Source organism: Muntiacus reevesi, chromosome 2 (genome assembly GCF_963930625.1).
Source record: "Muntiacus reevesi chromosome 2, mMunRee1.1, whole genome shotgun sequence".
Taxonomy (NCBI): Eukaryota; Metazoa; Chordata; class Mammalia; order Artiodactyla; family Cervidae; genus Muntiacus; species Muntiacus reevesi.
Window position 1 is genome coordinate 194,647,225 of NC_089250.1, and position 24,550 is coordinate 194,671,774.

Genomic DNA, 24,550 nt, shown 5'->3' on the forward strand with positions numbered 1-24,550 from the left:
GGAGTTTGAGTTTTATCCAAGCATAAGCAGAGCCCCTTGTGGTATTTAAGGAAGGGATGACAGATATGGCTACTCTGAGAATCTGTTACAGCAGACAAAAATAGGAGGAAGATAAGTAAGGCTGCTCCAGCAAAGGTCCAGGTAAGACTTGATGGTGGCTTGGACCAGGATGCTGGCCATGCACAAGACAGTAGAGAATGGATTCAGGTGGAGAGAACAGGATTTCTTGGAAGAAGGAACATGAGCAATGCAAGGTTAACTCTTGGATTTCTTGACCATCGCTTATTTACCTGACCCCTTAGCAGCATCCCATACAACTGACTGCCTCCTTCTGGAAACACTTGCTTCTTTTGACTTCCATGGTAATACTTTCTCCTGCTTTTCTTCAACTTTCACTAGTCCACCCACATTACAGAGCAAGCACTGACAGTGTGTTATTTATCCATTGCAATAATGTCACGTAACAAACAAGCCCCAAGTCCGTGTTTTGAAACCATAAGCATTTACAGGCTTGCAGGTGAGCTGAGCAGTGTTCCTGGGCTCTGCTGGCGTCTCTCCCGCTTCTGTAGCCAGGGGTGGGTCAGGAGGGAGGCTTTGTTGCTCTTGGCTGGGAGTTGTTGGTGGATCTAGGATGGCTTCGGCTGGGATACCTGGGGTGGCTCGGCTCTGCTCCAAACACCTCATCTTCCCACACATTAGCCCACCTGTGGTCTCACCGTGAGTACAGAGGAGCACGAAGGGGATGGGAAAATGTGCAAGGCTACCTGGGATCCTGACTCAGAATGGGCACTATACCTCATCTTCTGCTGGCCAAAGCAGATTTGAGAAGGGGGAATAGACTCACCTCACTGGTGCAAGGAAACCCATCAAGTCACGTGGGAAAGAGACAGAAGTGACAATTTGGGGACATCAATGCAGGCAACCCCTGGCCACTTTCACAGCACCATCTATGCTGTCTCCACAAGGAGTCATTTAAGTTTAAATTAACTCAAATTTAAAATGCGGTCCCTCAGTTACACCAGCCGTATGTCTAGAGCTCCGTCATCAGCAGTGGTTAGGGTTACTGGGCTGGACGGTGCAGATGTAGAACATTCCATCATGGCAGCAAGTTCTGCAGCACAGTCCTGAGAGAGGGTTTTCTGCTTCCAAAATCCAGACCCAAGTGGACCTGCGATGGCCGGGAATGTGTGGTGAGCAGTCTGAAGACGGGGCAGGTTTTTTTGCTCAGAGCCCCCAAGGCATCTGATAACAAGGCAGTGATTTCAGGAGACACATAACACAGGAAGGCAGCTTCCCTGTTATAATCAGACGTAAAGCCTTAAACTCCAGGGGAGGACCAGAGGGAAGGAAGTGAGCGGGACAGTGATTTGTGGAATGCTGGAACCACAAGCATCCTCTCAGTGCCCTGCACCTTACACAGTGCAGAAGGCGGCAGCTTTTCATTTTACAGCCAGGAAGGACAGAGATCTAGGCTTGTCCACGCTCGTCCTTCCTTCTCTGTCTGCTCTCCTCCCTCCTCTGGGCCTCTGTTTAGCTTCCCTGCCCCTTTCAGCCAGAAATCTTTGTGGATCAAAGACCTGCATCTTAAAACATGCTATTTGTCTATGTATGTATTTATCTCAGATTGGCAATACTTTTTAAGCATCATACCCAGTTAATTGGTGAAAAGGATGGTGAGAGTGTAAATTGGAACAAGCTTTCTGATAAACTTGGACAGCAGACATCAAGAGCCTCTTGGAGATTAGAGAAGGAGAAAGATGTTTCCCAAAACATTTTTGCTCAAGGATGCTTACCGCAGCATTGTTTAGAATGGCAAAAAAAAATTAGAAACAAGTTGAACACTCAATGATGGGGAACTTCCTTTGTTTATAAAACCATATTTTGGTATTATAGTTCCATGTCACGGTATTACATACACTGGAATAATGTATACACACACAAAAATCCTGTTTTCAGAGACTATTCAAAGACATGATAATGATCAGGAAATACTATGAAGCAAAACCAGGATAGAGTCAGTGTGTATATTATGATCCCAGCTATAGAGAATTTATGTAAATATGTGCATAGAAAATAAGGCTGAAAGGAAATATGTCATGATGATATTGTTTGCACACCATTGTTGCTTCTCAGCACCCAGCACCAGAGGATCACCGAATATATCTGTGAATTGACATCGTCTATCCCTGATGCTGGGAAAGATTGAAGGCAAAAGGACAAGGGGGCAGCAGTGGATGAGATAGTCAGATAGCATCACCGACCCAATGGACATGAACTTGAGCAAACTCTGGGAGATAGTGGAGGACAGGGAAGCCTGGCATGCTGCAGTCCATGGGGTCGCAAAGAGTTGGACACGACTTATTAGTTAGCTGCTGTTAGCAGCTCAACAACAACATGGAAGAAGCATCCAAAGTAGCCATTTTTATTTTCATAATTGTGCTTTCATACAGTCCATGTGTTTTACACTTATGATCAGCAGGAAAGTTATTGTTAATAGTTATTGAGATCCTAGAAACATGGGGTACAGCCTTCAGGAGTATGGTGAGCTTTGTATAAAGTGGGGGTTCTCTTGGGAACAGGATCGGCATGATGGGTGGGGAGCCCCATCGTGACTGACATGCATCCAGTCCTGACCCATGACCTTGCATGAGCCTGTGCATGTTTTTCAGGTACTATCCAATGGGCCACCCTGCCTCTGTCCACCTCTACTTCCTTGCTGACCGTTTCCAGGGCTTTCTTATCAAGCACCATGCTACAAACCTGGCCGTGAGCAAACTCGAGACCCTGGAGACATGGGTGATGCCGAAGAAAGTCTTCAAGATTGCCAGCCCACCTAGCGACTTTGGGAGGCTTCAGTTTTCCGAGGTAGGAGGCCAAAGACTCTCTCACTACATTGCCTCTGGCCACACTGTTGCTGGGTTCTATTCCTGCTCTGACACTTGTAGTTGGAAATGGAGGAGAAGGTGCCTTGAAGAACCCCAAAGATAAGCTTGCCCTGTGCCTGGAGAAGGTCCGGGGTGGTGCGTATCAGTGCACCAACCAGCCTGGAGCCCTGGTATATCTTTAGAGTAGAACTTCTATTCCTTTTCCGTTTTTACCCTAATTAGTGATTCCTTCTAATCCTGTGTTAGTAATAAACCAATAACAAACCAGTTTCCTAATGAAGTTGTGGCATTAGTCCCATCTTACAGATTGGAGAACTGAGGCCTATAGAGAGTCAATAATTTTCTGGATCATAACTAGGAAGCAGAAGAGCTCAACACTGAATCCAGGTCGCGTAGGCCACAAATCCCTTGCTTAACTGTGTTTTTGTCTCCCCAGTTCCTAGAATAGGGCTTAACTCAGAGTAATCACCAGGTCAGTCATTGAATGGATGAGTGGTGGATGCATGCATGCATAAAGGATTGGACAGAGGTGTCAGTAGATGGACAGATAGTCTGATACATGAATGCCTGGATCCATGGAACGCGGTTCCTACCTCCCAGGACTACATTGGCTTTTAGTTATTTTTCTGCCTTGGGAGATGGATTCATCTAGCACCTCCCTTGTAACATCAACACCATCTTGAGGCCTGAAATCTACATAATCTGGCCTCTGTCTGCCTCTCCAGTCTCACCCAGGACCCACTCTCTTTCCCACTCACACTTCTTGCATCTTTATCCATATTCCAAGTTCTTTCCTGCCTCAAGCTTGTCACACACTGATCCTCCTGCCCAGAATACTTTCCCCCAGGTTTTCACCTTTTTCCTTTGGTCATTCTGATCTTAAATCAAATAGTGCACCTTCAGAGAAGCCTTCCATGCCCACCCACTTTTGTCACAATTTTTCACCCAGTTCATGGCTATTTTATGTTTCTTAGCGTTTATTATCTCAAATGACCTTGTTGATTTCTCTGATCACTTGGTGATTGTCTGCAAGAGAGCAGAGACTGCAGCACTCTCTCACTGCTGTATCCTCACCACATCGAAGAGGACACAGCCTTTGTAGATGCGAACAGGATTTCTGAATGAGTGAGTGTATGTGCCTGGATAGTGATGCTGGTGGGAAGGGGAGGCATGACCCAGCTTGGTGAGCGTTGCCCACACAAAACTCCAGCACCTGATTTCTTCCTTCCCCGTGTCAGCAAGTAGCTAAAGAGGTGGTCCATCCCTGGAGTGCAGCATTCCCAGTGAATTTGGCTGCTGGGTTAGGGGTAAAGAGTCTGATCATAGAATATGGAGAATCTTGGGGGCCAGGAGTTGGGTGGGAGGAAGCATCTGACCTGCTTACATTTTCCAGCCCCTGTGGCCCTGCCTGGCTGACCTAGGCCTGACTGGATGAGCACTGCACAGGCAGGGGTGGAGATTTCTTGTTAACCTACCATTTTCTTTGAAAAGATTTGTGTATTTATTTAGCCATAGTGGATCTTTCTGTTGCAGTGCTCAGGCTTCTCATTGCGGTGGCCTCTCTTGTTGCAGGGCTCTTGCTCTAGGGCACACGTGCTTCAGTAGTTGAGGCTCAGGGTCCCTGGAGCACTAGCTCCATAGTTCTGGCACACGGGTTTAGTTGCTCCATTACAATGTGGAATCTTCCCGGACAAGGTATCAAACAGGCGCCCCTTGCATTGCAAGGCAGGTTCTTAACCGCTGGACCACCAGGGAAACCCCAAGCCACCATTTTCAATTAGGACTCCAAATGGATTGGCTGGATCCGAGTTCTGTGGGAGCCCACTTCATAAATTACTGGTGTCAAGGAGCAATTAGATGCTGCCCCAGTTGGAGTCTGTGCTGGGGGCCCACGCAGCCGATTGAAGACATTAATGTCCCATTAAGGAGATGGATGCCTGGTCCCTGGGCTCTCCCTGTTTATCAGCCTGGTGGGTGACTGGGCACTTCTGGCAGTGACAGATGTTGGCCACTCCATGACCAGTGATTAGTGAGGGCTTGTGCTATAGCTCTGGTACCCTGGGTGTGGGAACCACCTGGATCTCTGGCAGAGGAACAGCGTGGGGTTCTGGGAGCCTTGAAACTGGTGTCGTGAATTTTTTTCTTGGTTTTAAGGTAAATGGTGTAAAGTTGGACAAGAAGGAGGGAACCAAGTCCAGGGCCACTTTGTGGGCTGTTGAGAATCTCCATCAGGTCACATGGTCCTGGGGCTTTGCATAGGGCCTGGTTCACACACTCCATCCCTGGGAGTCCCATGCTCATGGCATAGAGGAAGGATTCTCCTTCCTTCAGCAGGCAGCCCCCGAGTGCCTATGATGTGTGAGGGTGGGAGGGGCAGTGATGAACTGAACAGACCAGATCCTTGTTGTCGTAGCATTGCTGTTTACTGGGACAGCCAGCCAGTGATTGAGCAAATAAGTGAATGAAATTACAGTTAATTTCATTCCAGTTAATGACAAGGATTATAAAGAAAATAAGACTTCATCCATGTTTTCTGAGGGTTTGACAGGCTGGTGGGACAGCTTTCTGTTACCACAACAAACTTGGGTCCACTCACCCACACTCAGTAAAGCTAGTCTATTGACCTAGGGTTGTGGTGAAGGAAAAGTGTGGTGTTTATTGCAGGTACCAAGCAAAGAGACCAGGCAGCTAGTGTTCAAAAAGTCCAAACTCCCAGATAGCTTTCAGGGAAAGTTTTTTAAAGACAGGGTGAGCGAGGGCACTTGTGGGGTACATGACCAGCTCATAGATGTTCTTCTGATTTGGTTGGTGGTGAGGTAATCAGGAATCAACATCATCAACCTTCTGATTCCAACGGTTCTGTGTTCTCTGTGCTTGTGGGCAGCATACAGTTAACTTCTTCCACCTGCTGGGGATTTCAGTACCTGTGAAAAGGCTCAAGGATATGGCTCAGAATATTATCTATTGTCCTTGAGGAGGAACTAAAAGATCCTCGACTTCATTTAATGGCTAAACTATTATTATTTTGCCTCACTTGACTGTTTTCCTTTCTTTCTGCATTTTCTCACACCTCTGACTAAATTCATTCTTTAGAACTTGAAGAAGGTCTTGGAGGCTAAAGTTTTTATTACAGGCAAGAGGCAGGTGAAGGACCTAGGGGATCTGTCCTGAGGAGGCCCCATAAGGTCTTGCTGGGTTACACATTGATGGAGTGAGTCATTCAGGAAGGCATTTCTAATGAGGTAACTTCAGAGTTGAAACCTGTAAAGGAGTCAGTGGTGGGGAGACCTGGAACACTCTGGGATCTTCCAAGAGAAGAGCATGTGCAAAGGTCCTGAGGCCCCAGGAAGGAGCTTGGCATGGCCAGTGAGCAGGAGGAAGGTCTCGGGAGGACAGGGTACAGATCATGAGGGGTTTCACAGGCTCTGGAAAGAAGTTTGAATTGCATTTTAGGTGCAGGGGGAAAGAAGTCGTGGTAGGCTTGAAGCTGGGGAGCAATATATTGAGCTTGAACTGCAATACATACTTAAATTTGAGTAATTGATCACTTGATGGTGAATGGCAGTGGACTTCCACAGTGAGGTCAGGTGAGATCTTGAGCCGCAGACATGTGATAGCAATGGGACCCTTCTTGGACAGCCCTATGTCCCCTTGTGCTGAAGACGGCAGCTGACTTCCTCCTCCTCCTCTCCTAGATTTAGGACAAATTCAAGTTTCCCACTGTCAGCTGCTCTACAACTCTTCCACTTGGGTTACTTGGTTATAAAACTCAAACTTAAGAGAATTGTTCACCCCCATTTCTTTGGAGAATAATCCCCTAATTGGTCATAAATCCCTCCATTAAGTAGGATCCCAAAGTAATTTTGTGATCATTAATCTCTTTGCCCATATTCTCAGCCCCTAATCATTCATAATGTATATAGATAATGGATGGTTTGACAAAGACTGAGAACCTACTGTGTGCTCAGCATTGTTTTAGATACTAGTGATATTTTGGTGGACAAGCCAGATATGGTCCCTGCCTTCATGCAGTCGAGAGTTTTGACCCATGGAGAGAGGCATGTCAATTAGAATGTGATACTGCACTAAATAACTACATAAATAAAAAGCTAAGCTTAGACAAGAATGTCAGGGGTGCCTATAAGCAAGGCAGGCTTCCCAGTAGTGGTGACACCTGGGCTGAGAGCTGGATAATGAGCTGGCTAGGAGAAGAGTGAGGAAGGAAAGAAGACCCAACCTGAGAGAGGGCCAGGCACAGACACAAGATCAGGGGGTGTGACAGTCCTTCTGGCAGAAGCGCAGAGATTGTTCCAGGGTGGCCTGGACAGGGGGGAGTGGAGGAGGAGGGAGGGATGTAGGTGAAGCTGGAAACTGGATGAAAAAACACCAGACCTTGCAGGTCAGGACAGGAGGAGAGACTGGACTAAGGAACAACGGGAAGGAACTGGAAAGGATGGTATGGAGTCACAGAATGGGACATCTCTAGAAAAATCTCTGTGACTTGGGGCCTGGCTTACCTCCTGCTCGCTCCTTCATTTATTCCCTCAATAGACAGTGTTGTTCTCACTCCTCCTTTGTTCCAGCCACTGTGCTAGGCTCCAGGGGTCCTCAGGAGGAGCAGTCCCTGCTCGTCCTCTGAGAGATCAGCTGCTGCTATTCATGACTCCCTCTGCTGCCCTGAGGACAGCTCCTCGAGGTCAGTCTTGGTCCAAAGACGGAAAGTTGAAGCATGCTGTGGGCCCGTGGTTGTGTATTACAACCACCCCTGTAGGTGGTAGTTGCCTGACACATTTGTGTTGGATAAATGAATGAGTGGGTGAGTGAATAGGAGGCAATACACAGAAGAGTAAATAAGAACCTAGCCCCTGGGCTCAGACTTCCTGGATCCCCCTTATTGACCAGAGCAAGTCATCTGACTGCTCTGAACCTCAGAGCATTTCCTCATGTGTGAAGTGACAATAAGATCAAGGGTGCTCCCTCGATGGAGGTGGGAATGTTAGCTGAATCAATGCACCTATGCCCTTAGCAATAGGCCTGGAACACCAGAAACTCTGGATAAATATTAGCCATGGAGCCCTGTGTCTTAGGAATGGGTAAAGTAACTCATGGCAGAAACAATGAAAAAATAAACCAGCTCGTATTTGCACTGCACGTGTGAAGTCTGCTCAAGGTGTAGACGTGTTTACTGACACCTGCACCACTCCTCACCGCCCCCCCCCCACACACACACACATCAGAGATGCTCATGGAAGGACCACAGAAGCAGTACAGGCCGTGTAGTGTGTTCATCACCTGCTACCTTGTACGCACACGCTATGTCTTCAGAACATTATACTAAACCTCCTGGGGGAGAGAAGACCCCCTAATTTCATCTGACTTGAAATAGTAACAGAGCTTAGTATCAGGGATCTATGTTGTTAGTTCATTTTTTGCCGAGTTATTCATGCATGCATTCACTAGGTGATTGATGGAGCATTGACTGTGTACCAAGCAGTGTTGGACCCCGGAATTCAGCAGGGGGGCAGTCACAGGGATTTGAGCAGTGAGAAGCCATTTCACTAGGTTGTTCTGGATACTGGGTGGAGAATAAGTTGGAATCCCCAAAAGGGGAAAGATGGAAGCCAAGAGCAGATTTCTGGGGTCAAAGCTATACACACACACCCCACTGACTGGCAAGAAGGATGGATCATACAACCATCACTCCCCTTAGGGTCCAGCTCAGGATGCTTTGGGAAAGTCAAAACTGTCTCTTCCTTGGAAAGCCATCTGAACTCCTGCATATGATAGATGATGCTGAGGGACCCTCCTTTTTCCTAGCTTATGACAGGGCAGCTCCAAATCCTGAGCTCCACTCTTGTTCAGAGTGATTGCTCTAAAAAGAGGCACGTGATCTGGAAAGCCAACGACCAAAGTGGAAATCAGCTGCACTTTTTGAGTGGCAGGAGTTATGTTTCCTTGGGATGGCCCACAAGTGGTCATTCATTCATTCCACATGCACACCATGAACCAGACACAGGAGGCCCAAAGTAAATGGACCATAGGCCCACTATCCTTCAGACTAGATCCAAATCCCAGATCTCCTGCCAACTGCCTGCCCAGCCTTAAGTTACTGAGCAAGTAACTTAATTGTAGCCTCAGTTTCCTCATCTGTAAAATGGGTAAATGAAGCCTAGTAAGCAGGATCCTGGGCTTCCTTGATGTCTCACTGGTAGAGAATCCACCTGCCAGTGCAGGAAATGTGGGTTTGATCCCTAGTTCGGGAAGATCCCTGGAGGAGGAAATGGCAACCCACTCCAGTATCCTTGCCTGGGAAATTCCATGGACAGAGGAGCCTAATGGGCTATGGTCCATGGGTTCACAACAGAGCTGGACACAGCTTAGTGCCTAAACAACAACAAAAGCAGGATCCTAGGCCTTTCTGGGATGGAGCACCCACATTCAGGCCCAGTGATTTCAGGATTCACTCTTGTGTTTCAGGTCGGTACTGACTGGGATGCCAAGGAGCGGCTCTTCCGCAACTTTGGGGGTCTCCTGGGGCCCATGGATGAGCCGGTAGGCATGCAGAAATGGGGGAAGGGCCCCAACGTGACCGTGACTGTCATCTGGGTGGATCCCGTCAACATCATTGCAGCCACCTACGACATCCTGATTGAATCCACTGCCGAGTTCACCCACTACAAGCCCCCTCTGAACTTGCCCCTGAGGCCGGGAGTCTGGACGGTGAAAATTCTCCACCACTGGGTACCAGTCGCAGAAACCAAATTCCTCGTTGCACCTCTGACCTTCTCAAACAGGCAGCCCATCAAACCAGGTGAGTGCTTCCCGTATGTCTGCAGGCTAAGTATTCCACTGCCAAGGCCCTCCCGGGTCCTCCACCTGGGTGGGCGATGCTGCTCAGATGTGGGGCATGCGGGCCGCCTTTGAGAGCAGCACTCGCCTCTCAGGATTTTTTCCTGCTCATTTGTCATACCGAACCTTCTAATTTTCTGCCTGTCTCTGCACATGGAGGTGATGTCGTCTGTCTGTATTAGACACCTATTTATTAGATGCTGTCCCGTTGGACTTCCAGAAGGCCCTAATCATATTTGAAACAGATGGGAAATAAACCCAGGCTGATATTGAGTTTCAGCAAATCTTGTTCACTCTTTAAAATAAAAATAATTAAAAGAGGAATTTCTGTTTATCAAAAACATGATACACTGGGTAAAGAGACATATCACATACTAGAGGAAAATATTTGCCATACATTTTAAAAAGCACTCATATTTGAGTATACAAAAAATACTCAAATTGAGAAATTCCCTGAGTCAGAGCAAACTATAAGCCACAAGCCAAATCCAGCCCACTCTGTTTTTGTAAATAAAGTTTTATTGGAACACAGTCACACTCATTTACATGCTGACTATGATTGCTTTGGGGCCACAATGCCATCATTGAGTGGTTGCCCACAGAGCCAAAAGTATTTGCTATCTGGCCCTTTAGAGAAAGGGCCAATCTCTGATATAGAAGAAATAAAAAAGAGAGAGAAAATATACATGCACACATATACAAAGGTGTTCAGCCTCATGAGTAATGAAAGAAATGCAAATTCAAATCAAAAAGAGATTCTACTTCACATCCGCCGTGGTAGGACATGTTTGAAGTTGAGACAACATTATCTGATGGTCAAGTTGGAGAATAATAACCATCCATGTCTGTCCTGGAAGCCACCAGCTTCCCAGGTGACACAGTTGGTAAAGAACCTGCCTGCCAAGGCAGGAGACACAAGAGATGCGGGTTCGATTCTTGGGTCAGGAAGATCCCCTGGAGGAGTAAATGGCAACCCACTCCAGTATTCTTGCCTGGAAAATTCCATGAACAGAGAAGCCTCATGAGCTATATAGTCCAGGGGCCCACAAAGCATCAGGCATGACTGAGCTCGCACGCAATGAAGAATGACGTATGTCCTGGTGGGAGAACCACGTAATAAAATGAGTTTGGAAAATGCTTTAGCATTTGCTGGTAAAGTTGAACATAGATACATACCACACAGACATTCCACCCGAGGTAGAGGCTTGTGCAGAAATACAGCAGAGTTGTTCATAATAGCAGCAAACCTGAACCGATCCAGATGTCCGACATCTGATGGGCCATCAGTGTGGTCTGTTCTGACAGCGAAAGTGTGTGCAGCAGGGAACCCAATGCAGGAACACTCCACATGCTGATCTGGACAAGTGTCTAGGACAGAACTTTGGAGCGGGAGTGAATATAATAATTACAGTGCATGTATTTAAAGTTCAAAAACTGGCCAAGCCAACAATATGTTATTTCATTATTCACATTTCAGTAGAAAGCTATGAAGAAATGATGGGAATTATTAATAGGAAATTCAGGATGAGGGAGTCAGGGAGAGGGGTGTCAGATTCCTAGCATGTCTGCCTTTTTTCTTTTTTTCCCCAAAAGGATTTCTTTTATTTTCCTATTTCCCCTCCTTTCCTCTTTCTTTTATCATGGGGACCATCTTCCTTGCTCCCGCAGTGACTCAGCAGTAAAGAATCCACTTGCAATGTAGGAGACGTGGGTTCAACCCCTGGGTCAGCAAGATCCCCTGGAGGAGGGCACAGCAACCCACTCCAGTATTCTTGCCTGGAGAATCCCATGGACAGAGGAGCCTGATGGGCTACAGTCCATGGGGTCAAAGAGTTGGACACGACTGAAGCGACTCAGCATGCACGCAGGCACTCACAACTCACAGGTCTTCCTCCATGCTCAGCTCCACCCCCTGGAGTGGCCACTGTCAAGAGTCCAGTGTGCATCCTTCTAGACGTTTCTCGGTGTTGGTAGCTCAGCTGGTAAAGAATCTGCCTGCAATGTAGGAGACCCCGGTTCGATTCTTGGGTCGGGAAGATCCACTGGAGAATGGATAAGTTTCCCACTCCAGTATTCTTGGGCTTCCCTGGTAAAGAATCCGCCTGCAGTGCGGGAGACTTGGGTCGTATCCCTGGATTGGGAAGATCCCCTGGAGAAGGGAACGGCTACCCACTCCAGTGTTCTGGCCTGGAGAATTCCATGGACTGTGTAGTCCATGGGGTCACAAAGAGTCAGACATGACTGAGCGGCTTTCACTTTCAAATACAAAATAAATCACAAAGATATCATCATTTTTTGAAAAGTGGAATGATACACTTTGTAGTAAAACTTGCTTTTTTTCACTTTCGAGTCAATATTTGTAAAACTACCAGCTGCCTAGTATTCCTTTGAGTTTAGGATCCACAGTCTGTCTCCCACCTTGGTGGACACACACCCTCTTTTATTGTTGTTGTTACAGATAACACTGCAAAGATGATTCTTGAACCTAAAACAGTATGTGCCCATGAAAATACTTCCATAACACAGAGTCCTAGAGACAGGATTTCTAGGTCTCTGGGTGTTTGAAATTGTCCATCTCCATCTAACAGATCACAAACCCAGAAGCAAGGAGCGCTTCATAGTCTCTGTTAGCTAAAAAGAGCTCTGGGCTGGGTGTCACTTAGCTAGTGACACAAGGAGAGAAGGATATATATATGGGGAAGGGCACTTGGAGTCCTATAAAGGGGGTGTTGATGTGAAGTCTGTCAGTTTCCGCCAAATTTCTGTGCTAACAAGCAGAAAGATTTGGACCTCATGTTTTGGACCTCCCCCATGAAACAGGCAAAAGACAGTCCCTCCAGAACTAGCTGGGCCAGAGACCATCCACTTTGGGGCCTTGAGTGTCCCCCTGAAGAAGCTCACATTCTTAGCATCACTAAGGGTTCCCAAAGCCAGACATAGAGGAGAGGCATGGAAGTGACCATCTCCTCTCTGCTTTCAATACATCTAGAACAAGAATGGCCCTGAATCCATCCTACCTCAGTAAAATGGCCCAGGGCCATGCATAGGGTCCCGATTTTTCCAGTCTTTTCCTCCTGGGGTTTCTAAAGACAACAAGGCTCTTCCCACCCATGCCCGGGATGAGCCAGGGGTCATTTTATCCCACTGGGAGCAGCCCCCCTGTTGTCGGTAATTGTATCTGTTAATGATGTTCCAGTGACAGGGAACAAGAAGGTGGGAGCAATGCAATTTGTAAAATGATTCATCAAGAGTAATTTGCTATTGATGCGTCCCTGGTAATCTCAAGAAATCTGATGAGGTGGAATTGAGGGAAATTTAATTAGAGAGGCGAGCATCGCGGGCTGATGCTATAATAGCATTTCCCACATTAACCTCATTTTTCATAAGGGTTTTCTGCACCAACCACAATATTTGATTCCCAGTGTTCAAATGTTTGTTAATTGCTCTTTTCACTTTGCAAGTCCTGCCTTTTCTCAGTTCGGGTGTCTCCCCGATCCCCAGCTTCTCATCTTCGCAATCTCTGCTGAGATGGGGGCAGGAGCTGCCCACCCTGTGGTGGGTATCAGGGAGAAATGGGCAAGAGTCGGACTTATTAATGAACTTGAAATAGAGAGGCTCTGCTAAATATAGCAAGACAGGACACGTGCTTCATGCATGCTTTTCTGCTTTCTCCCACCTGTCTGCCTCCGAAACACAGAGTCCAGCCCCCCAGCTTCCTGGGGCATTGGGAACTGAAGGAATGACTTTCTTGTATAGTTTTTTTTCTTTATGGGAGTATAATTGCTTTCAATGTTGTGTTAGTTTCTGCTGTACTGTGAAGTGAATCAGCTGTAGGTATACCTATATCCCCTCACTTGTGGACCTCCCTCCACCTACCACCCCCACATCCCACCTCTCTAGGTCATCACAGAGGACCAGCCTGAACTTCCTGCACTTTATAGCAGGTTCCCACTAGCTATCTGTTTTACATATGGTAATGTATATGTGTCAATCATCATCTCCCAATTAGTCCCACCTTTAAATGCCACGGACGGCGGAAGAGCGTGGTAGGCTACAGTCCATGGAGTCGCAGAGTCGGACAGGACTGAGCAACTTCACTTTCACTTTATCTTCCCCACCCTCCTGGTGTCTGCATGTCCATTCTCTATGCCTACATCTCTATTCCTGCCCTGGGGATAGGTTCATCTGTACCCTTTTTCTAGATGCCACATATATGCGTTAATATACAGTATTTGTTTTTCTCTTTCTGACTTACTTCACTCTGTACAACAGACTCTAGGTCCATCTCCATCTTTACAAATGACCCATTTTTTTTCCTTTTGTAGTTGAGTTGTACATACATATATACACCACATCTTCTCTATCCGTCCGTCTGTCGTTGGACATGTAGGTTGTCTCCACGTCCTGGCTATTGTGAATAGCGCTGCAGTAAACACTGGGTACCTGTATCCTTTTGAATTATGGTTTTCTCAGGGGATATGTCAAGGCACATGTTTTTGCCTTTCCTTTTTCAAAATTTACTTTTAATTGAAGGATAACTGTTTCACAATACTGTGTTGGTTTCTGCCGCACATCAGCGTGAATCAGCCATAGGTATGCATGTGACCCCTCCATCTGGAACCTCCCTCCCACCTCCCACACTGTCCCACCCCTCTAGGTTGTCGCAGAGCCCTGGTTGGAGTTCCGTGAGTCATATAGCGAGTTCCCACTGGCTATGTATTTTACAAATGGTAGGGTACATGTCTCCATTCATCCCTCTGTGTCCACAAGTCTGTTCCCTATGTCTGCATCTCTACTGCTGCCCTGCAAATAAGTTCATCAGTGTCATGTTTCTAGATTACATATATTTGCGTTAATATACGATATTTGTTCTTCTCTTTTGACTGACTTCACTCTGTATGATCGGCTCCAGGTTCATCCACTTCATTAGCACTAACTCAAATGTGTTCCTTTTTATGGCTGAAATTCCACTGTATATATATATATATATATGCCACAGCTTCTTTATCCATTCATCTGTCAGTGGACATCTAGGTTACTTCCATGTCCTAGCTATTGTTAATTGTGCTGCAGTGATCATTGGGGTACATGAGTCTTTGTCAATTATGGTTTCCTCAGGGCAAGGCATATTTTTAATTCAACTAGTTTTCTCATTGCTTTTTGAAGGGCAGGCATATATACACTATCTTTCTTCTTCACTCAGGACCGCACATATTAGAAAATAACCTTCTGATGATCCAGGTTCTCCTGGTTGTCTCCAAGAGCGACAGCCACTTTGAAGTAAAGAGGAAGCATTGTCATCTGAATGCTGCGTTGTCTTATAAGGAAGTTTCTTCTAATCCCAGTGAGCTCGTCTATAGCAAAACCTGATTTGGTGAAACTTGACTTACCAGAATCGTTATCCAGTCTTTCTTGAAAATATATTCTTGTAATTAGCAATGAAATAAGCCATGAGAGGGAGCTTCCTCAAAACAGAGATATCTAGCTTCTTTTTGTCAGCCCAAATATCTATATTTTCTGCTTCCCCATCTTAAGCCCTGGGAAACTGTCAGTGTCTCTCTTGTTCATATGTTACTTTACAAACCACATGGGCTTTTCCCCAAGCCTCGTGCCAGTCTTGTGAGTCTATTTACTGGAAGGGTAAGTATCCCCATTTTGCAGTTGAGGAACCAACTCTGCAAAAGACTAGCTCCCAGATGGAAAAATAAAGTAAAAATGAAAAGCACCATTTTAACTTCCTGTGGATGTATGGGTTTATTTACTGTGTTTACAATGACATGCTCTGGCTTTGGAGTCAGCCAGCCCTGGATTTAACTCCAGACCTAATCTATAGCTGCTTCTGTTTCCTCATCTGTAAAATGGGGATGATAAAAACCAGCCCTATAGTTTTGTGTGTGTGTGTGTTGTATACTAATAATGCCAATAATAATAGTCCTAGCTAAACTTTCCTGAATACTTCAAATATGCTGGGTGGCATTTTAAGCACCTCACATGAATCAGCATACTTAATCATCACAAACAAAGCTGCAAGGAAGGTACTAGTTCTCTACCCATTTTTATTGATGAGGAAGAAGTCAGATGCCTAGTGTGCGAGACGTGGGGATTCAAACCCAGGCAGCCTTACTGTGGTCCCCGTGCTCTGGCCTGAGAGCAAGGCAGAGCTGTTTCAGAAGCCAGTTGGACCTCCCACCTACCCAACTCTGGTCCAAACTTTGGGCTCCCCAGGACTCCTTGCTGTGGTCCATTCGTGCACTACACCTTGGACGAAAGGAGAAGTCCCTATCTTATAGAGAGCTCACGGTGGACATCCAGCAGCCAAGTGCAGGACTCCGCTCCAGGCTTTGAGGTCCACAGACCCCGGCTCAAACCTTGGCTCCAACTCTCATTACCTGTGTGATTTGGAGAAAGGTGCTCAGTGAGGCTTAATACTTTCTGTTTCCAAAACCTAGAATTCTCTTCTCCAGGATCTGTGTGTAGCTCCTTCCTTCACGTGAATCAGCTCTCAGCTCAGATACCACCACCTCGGAGAGGTCTTCTCTGCCCATCCCATCTAAGATAAACACTTTGTCACTCTCCAACCCAGGCATCAGCAAGTTTTTACTGTAAAGGGCTAGATAGTAAATTTTTCAGCTTTGTGGGCCATGTAAAATTTCTATCACAACTACTCAGCTGTGCTGTGGTAACAGCCATAGACAATATGTGTCCAAATGGGCATAGCCATGTTCCAGTAAAATTTATTTGCAACAACAGGTGGTGGGCCAAATTTGGCCCAAGGGCCTTAGTTTATCAAGCCCCTGCTCTGACTCAACACACCCCATTAATTCCTTTCATGACCTTTATCAGTTTGGGGATGACCTTATTTATTTGCTTGTTTCTTTATCATCATCATTGGTTTGCTCTACCACAGAATAGAACCTGGCACTTAATATATCTGCATCAAATAAATGAATGAATGAATGCCTTGCAGATAGCAGATGTTTAGTAAATATGTGTTGGATGAATTACTGTCTGGACTATAGTAGAAAGAAAGCAAAATCGCTCAGTTGTGTCCTACTCTTTGCAACCCCATGGACTGTAGCCTTCCAGATTCCTCCACCCATGGGATTTTCCAGGCAAGAGTACTGGAGTAGGTTGCCATTTCCTTCTGCAGGGGATCTTCCTGACCCAGGGATTGAACCCGGGTCTCCTGTAGTGCAGGCAGACACTTTACCATCTGAGCCATCAGGGGCTGTAGTAGGGGCTCCATAAATACATGCTGAATGGATGAATGAATGGGCCACACAAAGTGGGCTCGGACCTCTTGAAGGAATGTCCTCGTGGGCTCAATTTCTTTGTCTGTACAATGGGATTTCTCAAAGGACTTCCTCATGAGATTGTCCCATGAACGGGACAGTGCCGTGGGGTGCCCAGCATGGTGCCAGGCACGCAGTAGTAAGTTACCTGTCCGTGGCTCGTCTACTGATGTCATTGTTGCCTTTGACTTTCAGAGGAGGCGTTGAGGCTGCACAATGGGCCCCTCCGCAGCGCCTACATGGAGCAGAGCTTCCAAAGCCTGAACCCCGTCCTCAGCCTACCCATCAACCCCGCCCAGGTGGAGCAGGCTCGGCGGAACGCGGCCTCCGCCGGCGCCACGCTGGAGCGCTGGCTGGACTCGCTGGTGGGCGGGATGTGGACCGCCATGGACATCTGTGCCACGGGCCCCAGCGCCTGCCCGGTCATGCAGACCTGCAGCCAGACAGCCTGGAGCTCCTTCAGCCCTGACCCCAAGTCGGAGCTGGGGGCGGTCAAACCCGACGGCCGGCTCAGGTAGCACTGGGCACGTGGGGACCCCCGCGGATCTCAAAGGGAAAGAAGCCAGATGGCCGGTGGGACCCAGACCCTGACCTCCCACCCCTGGGGCGGCCTTTGGTGAGAGGGGCTCTCCTGGCCATAGGATGATGAAGAAGGAAGGTGTGGAGGCCAAGGCAGTTTCTGCCAACCACCTGCACCCTGCAGGCTGGCTACTGGGGACGTCAGTGGCTTGGTCCCAGCACCATGGTGGTCTTACCTCTTCTGGTTGATCCTCGAGTCCTACAGGTTCCTTGTCTTCCCCCTCAATGACATGACTCCTTCCCTCCCCCCCAGATAAGTGACTCCCAAACTTTTCTATTGAGCAGCAGAGTATTTGTTTTACTGAGTCATAGGTGGAGGTTCAAGCTACGGAAAAAGTCCAGGCTGCTTTGGTGGAAGCTGAGGGTGTGAGATTCTATCTCATAGCTCAGCCCACTGGACAGTCCCTTTGCCAAGGGCATCTCCTAAGGTACCTCTTCAGAACCCAAGGGCTCTGCAGAAGCTAGTTTGGGAAGCAGTGCCCAGAGCGGGGGTTTGATCTCCAGTCCTGCCCTTCCTGCTCCTCTGGGCCAGGAAGCCCTTGTGCCAGCCTTGAAGTGACAGGACAGGAAAGTCACATCCATGGGCTCATTCCCAGCGAGGTAGTGGGCTTGGCAGAGTTTGGGGGGGGCGTCGCTTTGAGCCTCCCACCAACCCTTCTTGGGTTCAGCCATCCTCCTTTAGTAACTAGATGAGCAGGAGAGCCTTGTGATGTGACTTGGCCAAAGTCCAACCAAAGTGTCACTGCCAGACGTTCTGGGCACCCAGACGTCCACCCTCTCTCGAGGCAGAAATGGGGTGATGCTCATGAGTCTGAGGCTAGCATTAAGCCCCCCAGCCATTCATGGGCCAGGAGACCAAGACCATGACCCCTCTGGGCTTTGACAGTGGGAACTTTGGGGGACCATGGCCATGAACCTCATAGAGATCGCTGGGAGCAAAACTCCTGAGCTGGTCAGAACAGCAATACCCCTCACCTGCCTGAGCCCTTCGTTCTGAGGTCAGGTGCTCGGAACTTTGTGAAATGCGTCTTCGGTGCTGCTGGGAGCAACCAAACCACGTGGAACACTTTTCACAGTGAGGAAAAAGCATTTCAGATTCAGTTTTTAAATTCATGGCCTTTCTTGTCCGAGGTGCCAACTGGCCCATCTGACATGCAGTGTGAAAGTGGAAAGCTTTGAGTATCTGGTTGTTTAAAACCTAAAGAATAGCATTATTCAAATTGCTTGAGTTACTAGAAACCCAAAGGGTTTCCTTGCCATGTGCCCGTTGGGGGGTCGCCCTGCTCATCCAGCGATCCCTCCCTGAGAACCCCATCCTCCACTGATCCCACCCTCCCCCAAAGGACAGGGTTCCCTTGGAGAAGTCCCAGCCTTGGGTACACTGTCCTTTCCCAGGAGAGCTGATCCTCGTTGGATTTCTCTCCAATGTGGCTTTGAAGGTACTGCCGATTGCTCCCAGTGAACTGTCAGCTGTCGCCCCCTACTCGCCCCACCCCACCCCTGCAAGGCAGGATGTCCTGTGGGCCATGGAGGATACAGAGAAGGGACACTTTAGATATTTATTATTTATATGTTTTAGTCAATGACTAATTAGTAGGTGCTGTTTTTGCAGCTTGTCAATTATGTTATCTTACTAACTGAAGCTGCCTTTATTCACAAAAGGCCCCCTCCTCTAGCCCTTCTAGTTCCCCCAGCCCCTCATGTCTATCTCCTTCCTGCTTTCTCTATGTATCCATCTATCTACCTACCTATCTCTGTCTGCCTCTCTCTATCTGCCCTCCATCCTCCATGTCCTCAGTGGAAAGCTAGGGAGTTGGACACCATGAGGGAAATGCTTCAACCAGCAATGTCCATGGGCTGAAAGTGGGGTGCCCTTGGGAACACCGGTACCTCGCTTTTCCTCATGCAGGGTGGAGTTAGCTCTCCAACCCTGGGGGTGTTGGAATTCCTGAGCCGTCCCCGCCACCGGCCCCCAGCACAGGGACGCAACAGGCCTGCGACCTGTGGAGGATGACCATCCGGCTGCAGAGCTTGGGCCATCTGCACGTCTCCATCACCATCCTCCCACAGCCAGTCTAACCATGGGCCTCCCTGTGGCCAGAGAACAGAGGGAGAGCAAGCTTCTCCCATGCCCGGGAGCAGAAGAGATCAATTTTAGGGAAAGGGTGGTGGGGGTGGTGAGACAGGCCAGGAGAACCCAGGGGCAGGGACCTGGCATGGCTTTCTCAGAAAGCCCCATGATTGCCACGTGATTCCGCAAGCTTGCTGGGAGCCTGGAGGCCTGTGTCACATCCTCTCTCTGCCCCCAGCCTCTGCTGTCCAAGGACCCTTGGAGCCTGGGGAAGCTGCCCAGGAAGCCAGCCTTGCACCTCCTGGCCAGGCAGCTAGGACTCTGTGCATCACTTATGGTGGCTGTGGGAGCTCTGCCCTGTATACAGCATGAGCCTGCAGACTCCTCAACGAGGCCCCTCCTGCACCCTGACGTTGCTGACTCCTGTTCCATTGGGAACACGTGGAGAAATGGCAGAGCTGACTTATTACTCTAGGGACGGTCCCCTCCCATCCCCAGCCCGGTCCTCACCCCCCGCTGACCACCAGGAAATTGGGAAGCTGAGCAGTCACACGGGATATTCCTCAACATCTTCTGTTTTTGAATCAGAGAACCGCTTTGAAGATGTTACATTTGGCTTTAAGGGGAAAAGGGAGAATTTCAAACAAAGCCCATGGTGATTTGAGCCAAGGTGATGTTTTCCCAGGGGAGATAGTTTAACTCATTTTTATTGTCTACCTGAGAATGATTTATCAGTTCAAGGCCATTGGTCAGGCAGCCGTGAGCTGTGACTGCCTGAGGGTTTCAAAAGCTGAGAACGTGGTCCCCTGGAAATTCTTTTAGAATTTAGAAGAGTGTGACTGAGTCGCTGACCAGATCCCTGGACTTTAGGGGGCTTGAGAGGTGGGATGTGGGTTTGGGGGAGAAGGATGCATCCAATAAGCTGTGATACTTTGTCCAGTTTCCCACTCAGCCCTGTGATGGTCAGGCAGAAGCCACACCCAGGAGGCAGACAACTCTGCTTCCCGGGCCCAGTGCAAAGCAGTCTGTCTCCAAGGAGGGCGGAGCCGTTCCTAAGACTCTCACATTCTAAGAAGTATTTGTGCTCCTCCCTTTGGAAAAAGGCCCTTCTGATCTGACCAGGGGTCCCTCTGCCTTCATTTGCCATTGTTGAACTTTCAAAATGCCAGTGGAGCTGAGGTTTGAGTCAGTTCCCCGAAAAGGGCAGTTGACAGCTGCTCTGGGCACAGGCCAGGATTGGGGGACTGTGCTTCCTTCTGGTTCTTCAGTTTGTAGGTGCAAGGAGAACCCTGGCTGGAACCTCGATCTCTTTGCCAAGAGGGTCCCCAAGAGAGGAGAGCGGTAGCAGCTGGTGTGGGGGCCTGAGCAAAGACCCCTTTCATAGCCCCATTCACTGGGGTTGCAGGACCCAAGCGCCCCCCACAGCACAAGGGGGATATACTAGAAACAGCTGTTGGCAAAGGCCTTCCAGGTCAAAGCCACACCCTCTGGCAGGGGTCGCCCATGGTTACGCAGTCCAGGACACGAGCACAGATGAATGAAGCAGCTGGTGTCAGACAAGAGGGAATGGTGGGGATGTGGTCTGCAAGTGTGCACCTTACACAGGCAAAAACTGCGGCTGCATCTCCCTTCCAGTCTGAAGCTGCGAGTGAGAATACAGGCATGGTGCAGCAGAACCATCTAATTTGGTAAGAGAAGCCAAAAATCCATATTTTTATAGGAAATCTGATTTTCAAACATTGGCAAGTTTTGTTTTTACCAGAGTGAAGGCAAAAGGTTCGGTCCACAGTTCAGCCTGTGCACGATGGAGAGGTGTTTAAAAGGAGGTTAGATGTCATCCTGGTGGAGGGGGAAAGGCCAGCATTGGGAAGGGGCAAGAATAATAGCTTATGTGGAACTCTGAAGGGAATGAGGGCCTCTTCCTAGTCATTCCCATCCCGAAGAAATGGTCCCTCAGAGGAGAAGTGTCCCGTGAGATCTGGCTTGTTGAGCTCTCCTGATCTCAAGACAATTTATACTGAAGGGAAGATGAAACAGGATTCGCTGACCTCGAGAGCTGCCCCTTGAACATCAAGGAGGTCCACATGGCCCAGTCCCCACCTTCCAGAATTCCATCACACCAGGCGGAGATGTCCAGGAAATTGTTCATGGGGAGAGGTTGGCATGTCAAATAGCCCGGCTCACTTCAGATCCCGGGTTTTAGCGACCACCTTGCCACGTGTCTGGAAGCATCTTTGGAAGCTGTGTTCACGGGAGGTCCTCTCTGCTTTTTGCCTCACCTACCTTACTTTGCCCATGGGTCAACCACAGGCGCTACCTCATGTGTCTGCTGAGAAGTTTACCTTGGGGGAGGAGGGGGAGGAATAAAGGTGTCCAAAATCTGCTGGAGCTGAATGTATAATCTATGCAAATTCTCTCTCTGTGTCTCTCCTTCTCTCTTCTCTCTGTGTCTCTCTCAGAAGTATTATTTTTTTTTAACCTGGCAAACAAGATACTGTACAGACCCCTCTTAAGACTGAGGGCTTCCGCGTGCCACCTGAATCTACCCCTCACGTTGTCGTTGGTTCTGTCCTTGCCAAGCCCCAGGCAGGGAGATGGAAGCCCTCTCTCTTCCCCTTCCCCTTGGCTGGGAATACTCCATCCGCCTCTGCCTACAGACCCCATGGGAAAGCAGGTTCTTTGTCTTGCCACCTCCTAACTACATCCTCTCCATTCCTCACTTGCCTCCCTTATCCTCTCCTTCCTCCACACCAACTCCCACCCCCAAAAGCCTTAGGTTTCTCCGTTTTTAAATGTGGCCTTAAAATTATTTTTGGAGAGCTGACTGCCCTCTCTCTCCCATTTCTACCAACATCCAAGAGAAAAGAGCATCTTGAAGCTTTCGGAGCAACCTCCTAAGCCAGGGGCTGCCAATCTGTAGCTTGCAGATGTGGTAGAAATGGCTTCTATGTGTCGTCTTGAAGAAAAATATCCTTCTATTTTTCCTATGGGTAAAATGAAAGCTTGGGTGCTCGTCTAAACCTCAGCCGACTCCCAAAGCACTCTCTTGGAGCATAATGCCGCTGTCGATAGGCTGGTTTAATTACCGGCAGGATGCCAACGTGGGCTTTCCAATCCTCCCCCTCCCCCAAAGACTTGGTGACTTATGTACTTCATTCAAGGGTAAATCAGCAGAGTTTCTCAATTTATCTCTTCGTCCTTCCTGCCTGGAAAGTGATAGCATTTAATATTCCCAGTGGATGGTCATGTTCTCAAAGGGATCACATTCTCCCTACTTTCAGAGTCCCTCCTTTTCCCGGCCATCGCTCCAGGGCTGATGGAGGCCAAAGAACCCCAGGGTTTTCATAGGAAATTCACTGGAATTGAGCTCAATCGTCTTTGTCGTCCTTTGTCTCTTTTTTTGGTATTACTATGTTGTCAATAGCATTTGGGTATTTTTTTAGAGGCCTCACAATAAGTTATTACCGTCCCCTTCATTGTTTTTCAAAGACATGTGGTGATATAGTTTTTAAAAATAACTATTTTGTTATAGATCATAATATGCATAAAACTGTACAGAAATATTTTGTAATGTATTGATTTTAAAAAAAAAAGAGAGACTCTGTAAATAAAGTTTTAAAAAAAAAAGAGAGAATTCAAATGGCACACACTGAAAGATGTAGATATTTTGCTATTTATTTAAAGGAGTATTTTAAGAGATATTGAACTATCTGAAATTGACCAGTAATCAAATTCCAATCATCCGAATGCTTTTCCTCACAGTAGAATGTGATTCTCGGAAACAATTGCACTACCCGCCCATTTTTGCACCTTTTCTGTCTTTTCATTTAGCAGAAAAATAACAACAAAATTGTGCCTTAGCTGTATTTTTTTGTCTAGGGGAGTTTGTTTCTGTCTGACAAAGCAAAATCTTTTGCAGAAAACAGTGGATGTATTGAATACTGTATCATACCAAAAACACTGCAGGTGTATATAGACGCTTTCTGTCATACTGTGTTTTCAGATGCAGAATTTTAAAATTAAAAAAAAATTACTGTCTTTATGGAACAGTAGGTGTGTGACTTTTCAATGATATCTTGCATTTTCATGCCATCCTGTGTTCTCCCCGCTCCTCGCACTGTCCTCATGCTGAGACCACCTCTCCTGGGAAATCCTGATGCGTGCACACACTCCCTGATCAAGCCTGCTGTCACCTCTCAATGTAGATGACAGCGAGGAAGACTGCTATCTAAAGTGGCAAATGTTTTCTATAGCCAACTGGCCGGTTGTGTAGCAAACCTGTTTTCGTTTCCTCTTCTCTACACAGCTAGTCTGCATTTCCTCCCAAAATTGTGCATTAAACCCATTATATAAAAAGCCTTGGGGTCCAGCAGTTAGGACTCCATGCTTCCACTGCAGGGGGCGCAGCTTCCATCCCTGGTCAGGAACAAGAATCCTGTGTGCCACGTGCCCCAAAAAAGGGGGAACATTGGAGCCGGCAGGGGAGAACACTGGGTTCCAGAAGGGAGAGGGGTCGTGGGTGGGTGAAATAGGTAAAGGGGATTAAGAGATAGAGACCTCCAGTTATACAATAAATAAGTCACAGGGATGTAATGTACAGCATAAGAAAGCGAAAATGGCCGCTCAGTCATGTCTGATTCTGCGATCCCATGGACTATAGCCCGCCAGGTTCCTCTATCCATGGAATTTTCCAGGCAAGAATACTGGGATGGGTTGCCATTTCCTTCTCCAGGGGATCTTTCTGACCCTGGGATCAAACCCAGGTCTCCCACATTGCAGGCAGATTCTTTACCATCTCAGCCACCAGGGAAGCCCTGGAGCATGAGGAATGTGGTCAGTAATGTCCCCACTTTTGATGGGGACAGGTGGTTAGT

At 47.8% G+C, this 24,550-nt stretch overlaps 1 protein-coding gene across 1 annotated transcript in view; it reads left to right on the forward strand.

Moving 5' to 3' along the window:
• The window catches only part of XYLT1 (xylosyltransferase 1), a 343,548-nt gene extending 319,825 nt beyond the window's left edge, over positions 1–23,723 (forward strand). Inside the window, exons 10-12 of the mRNA XM_065924410.1 lie at positions 2,670–2,865; positions 9,363–9,696; positions 17,222–23,723. Of these exons, the coding sequence (XP_065780482.1) occupies positions 2,670–2,865; positions 9,363–9,696; positions 17,222–17,544 (853 nt within the window). The 3' untranslated portion in view covers positions 17,545–23,723. The remainder of the gene's footprint in view (positions 1–2,669; positions 2,866–9,362; positions 9,697–17,221) is intronic.
• Positions 23,724–24,550: the final 827 nt, after the last annotated feature.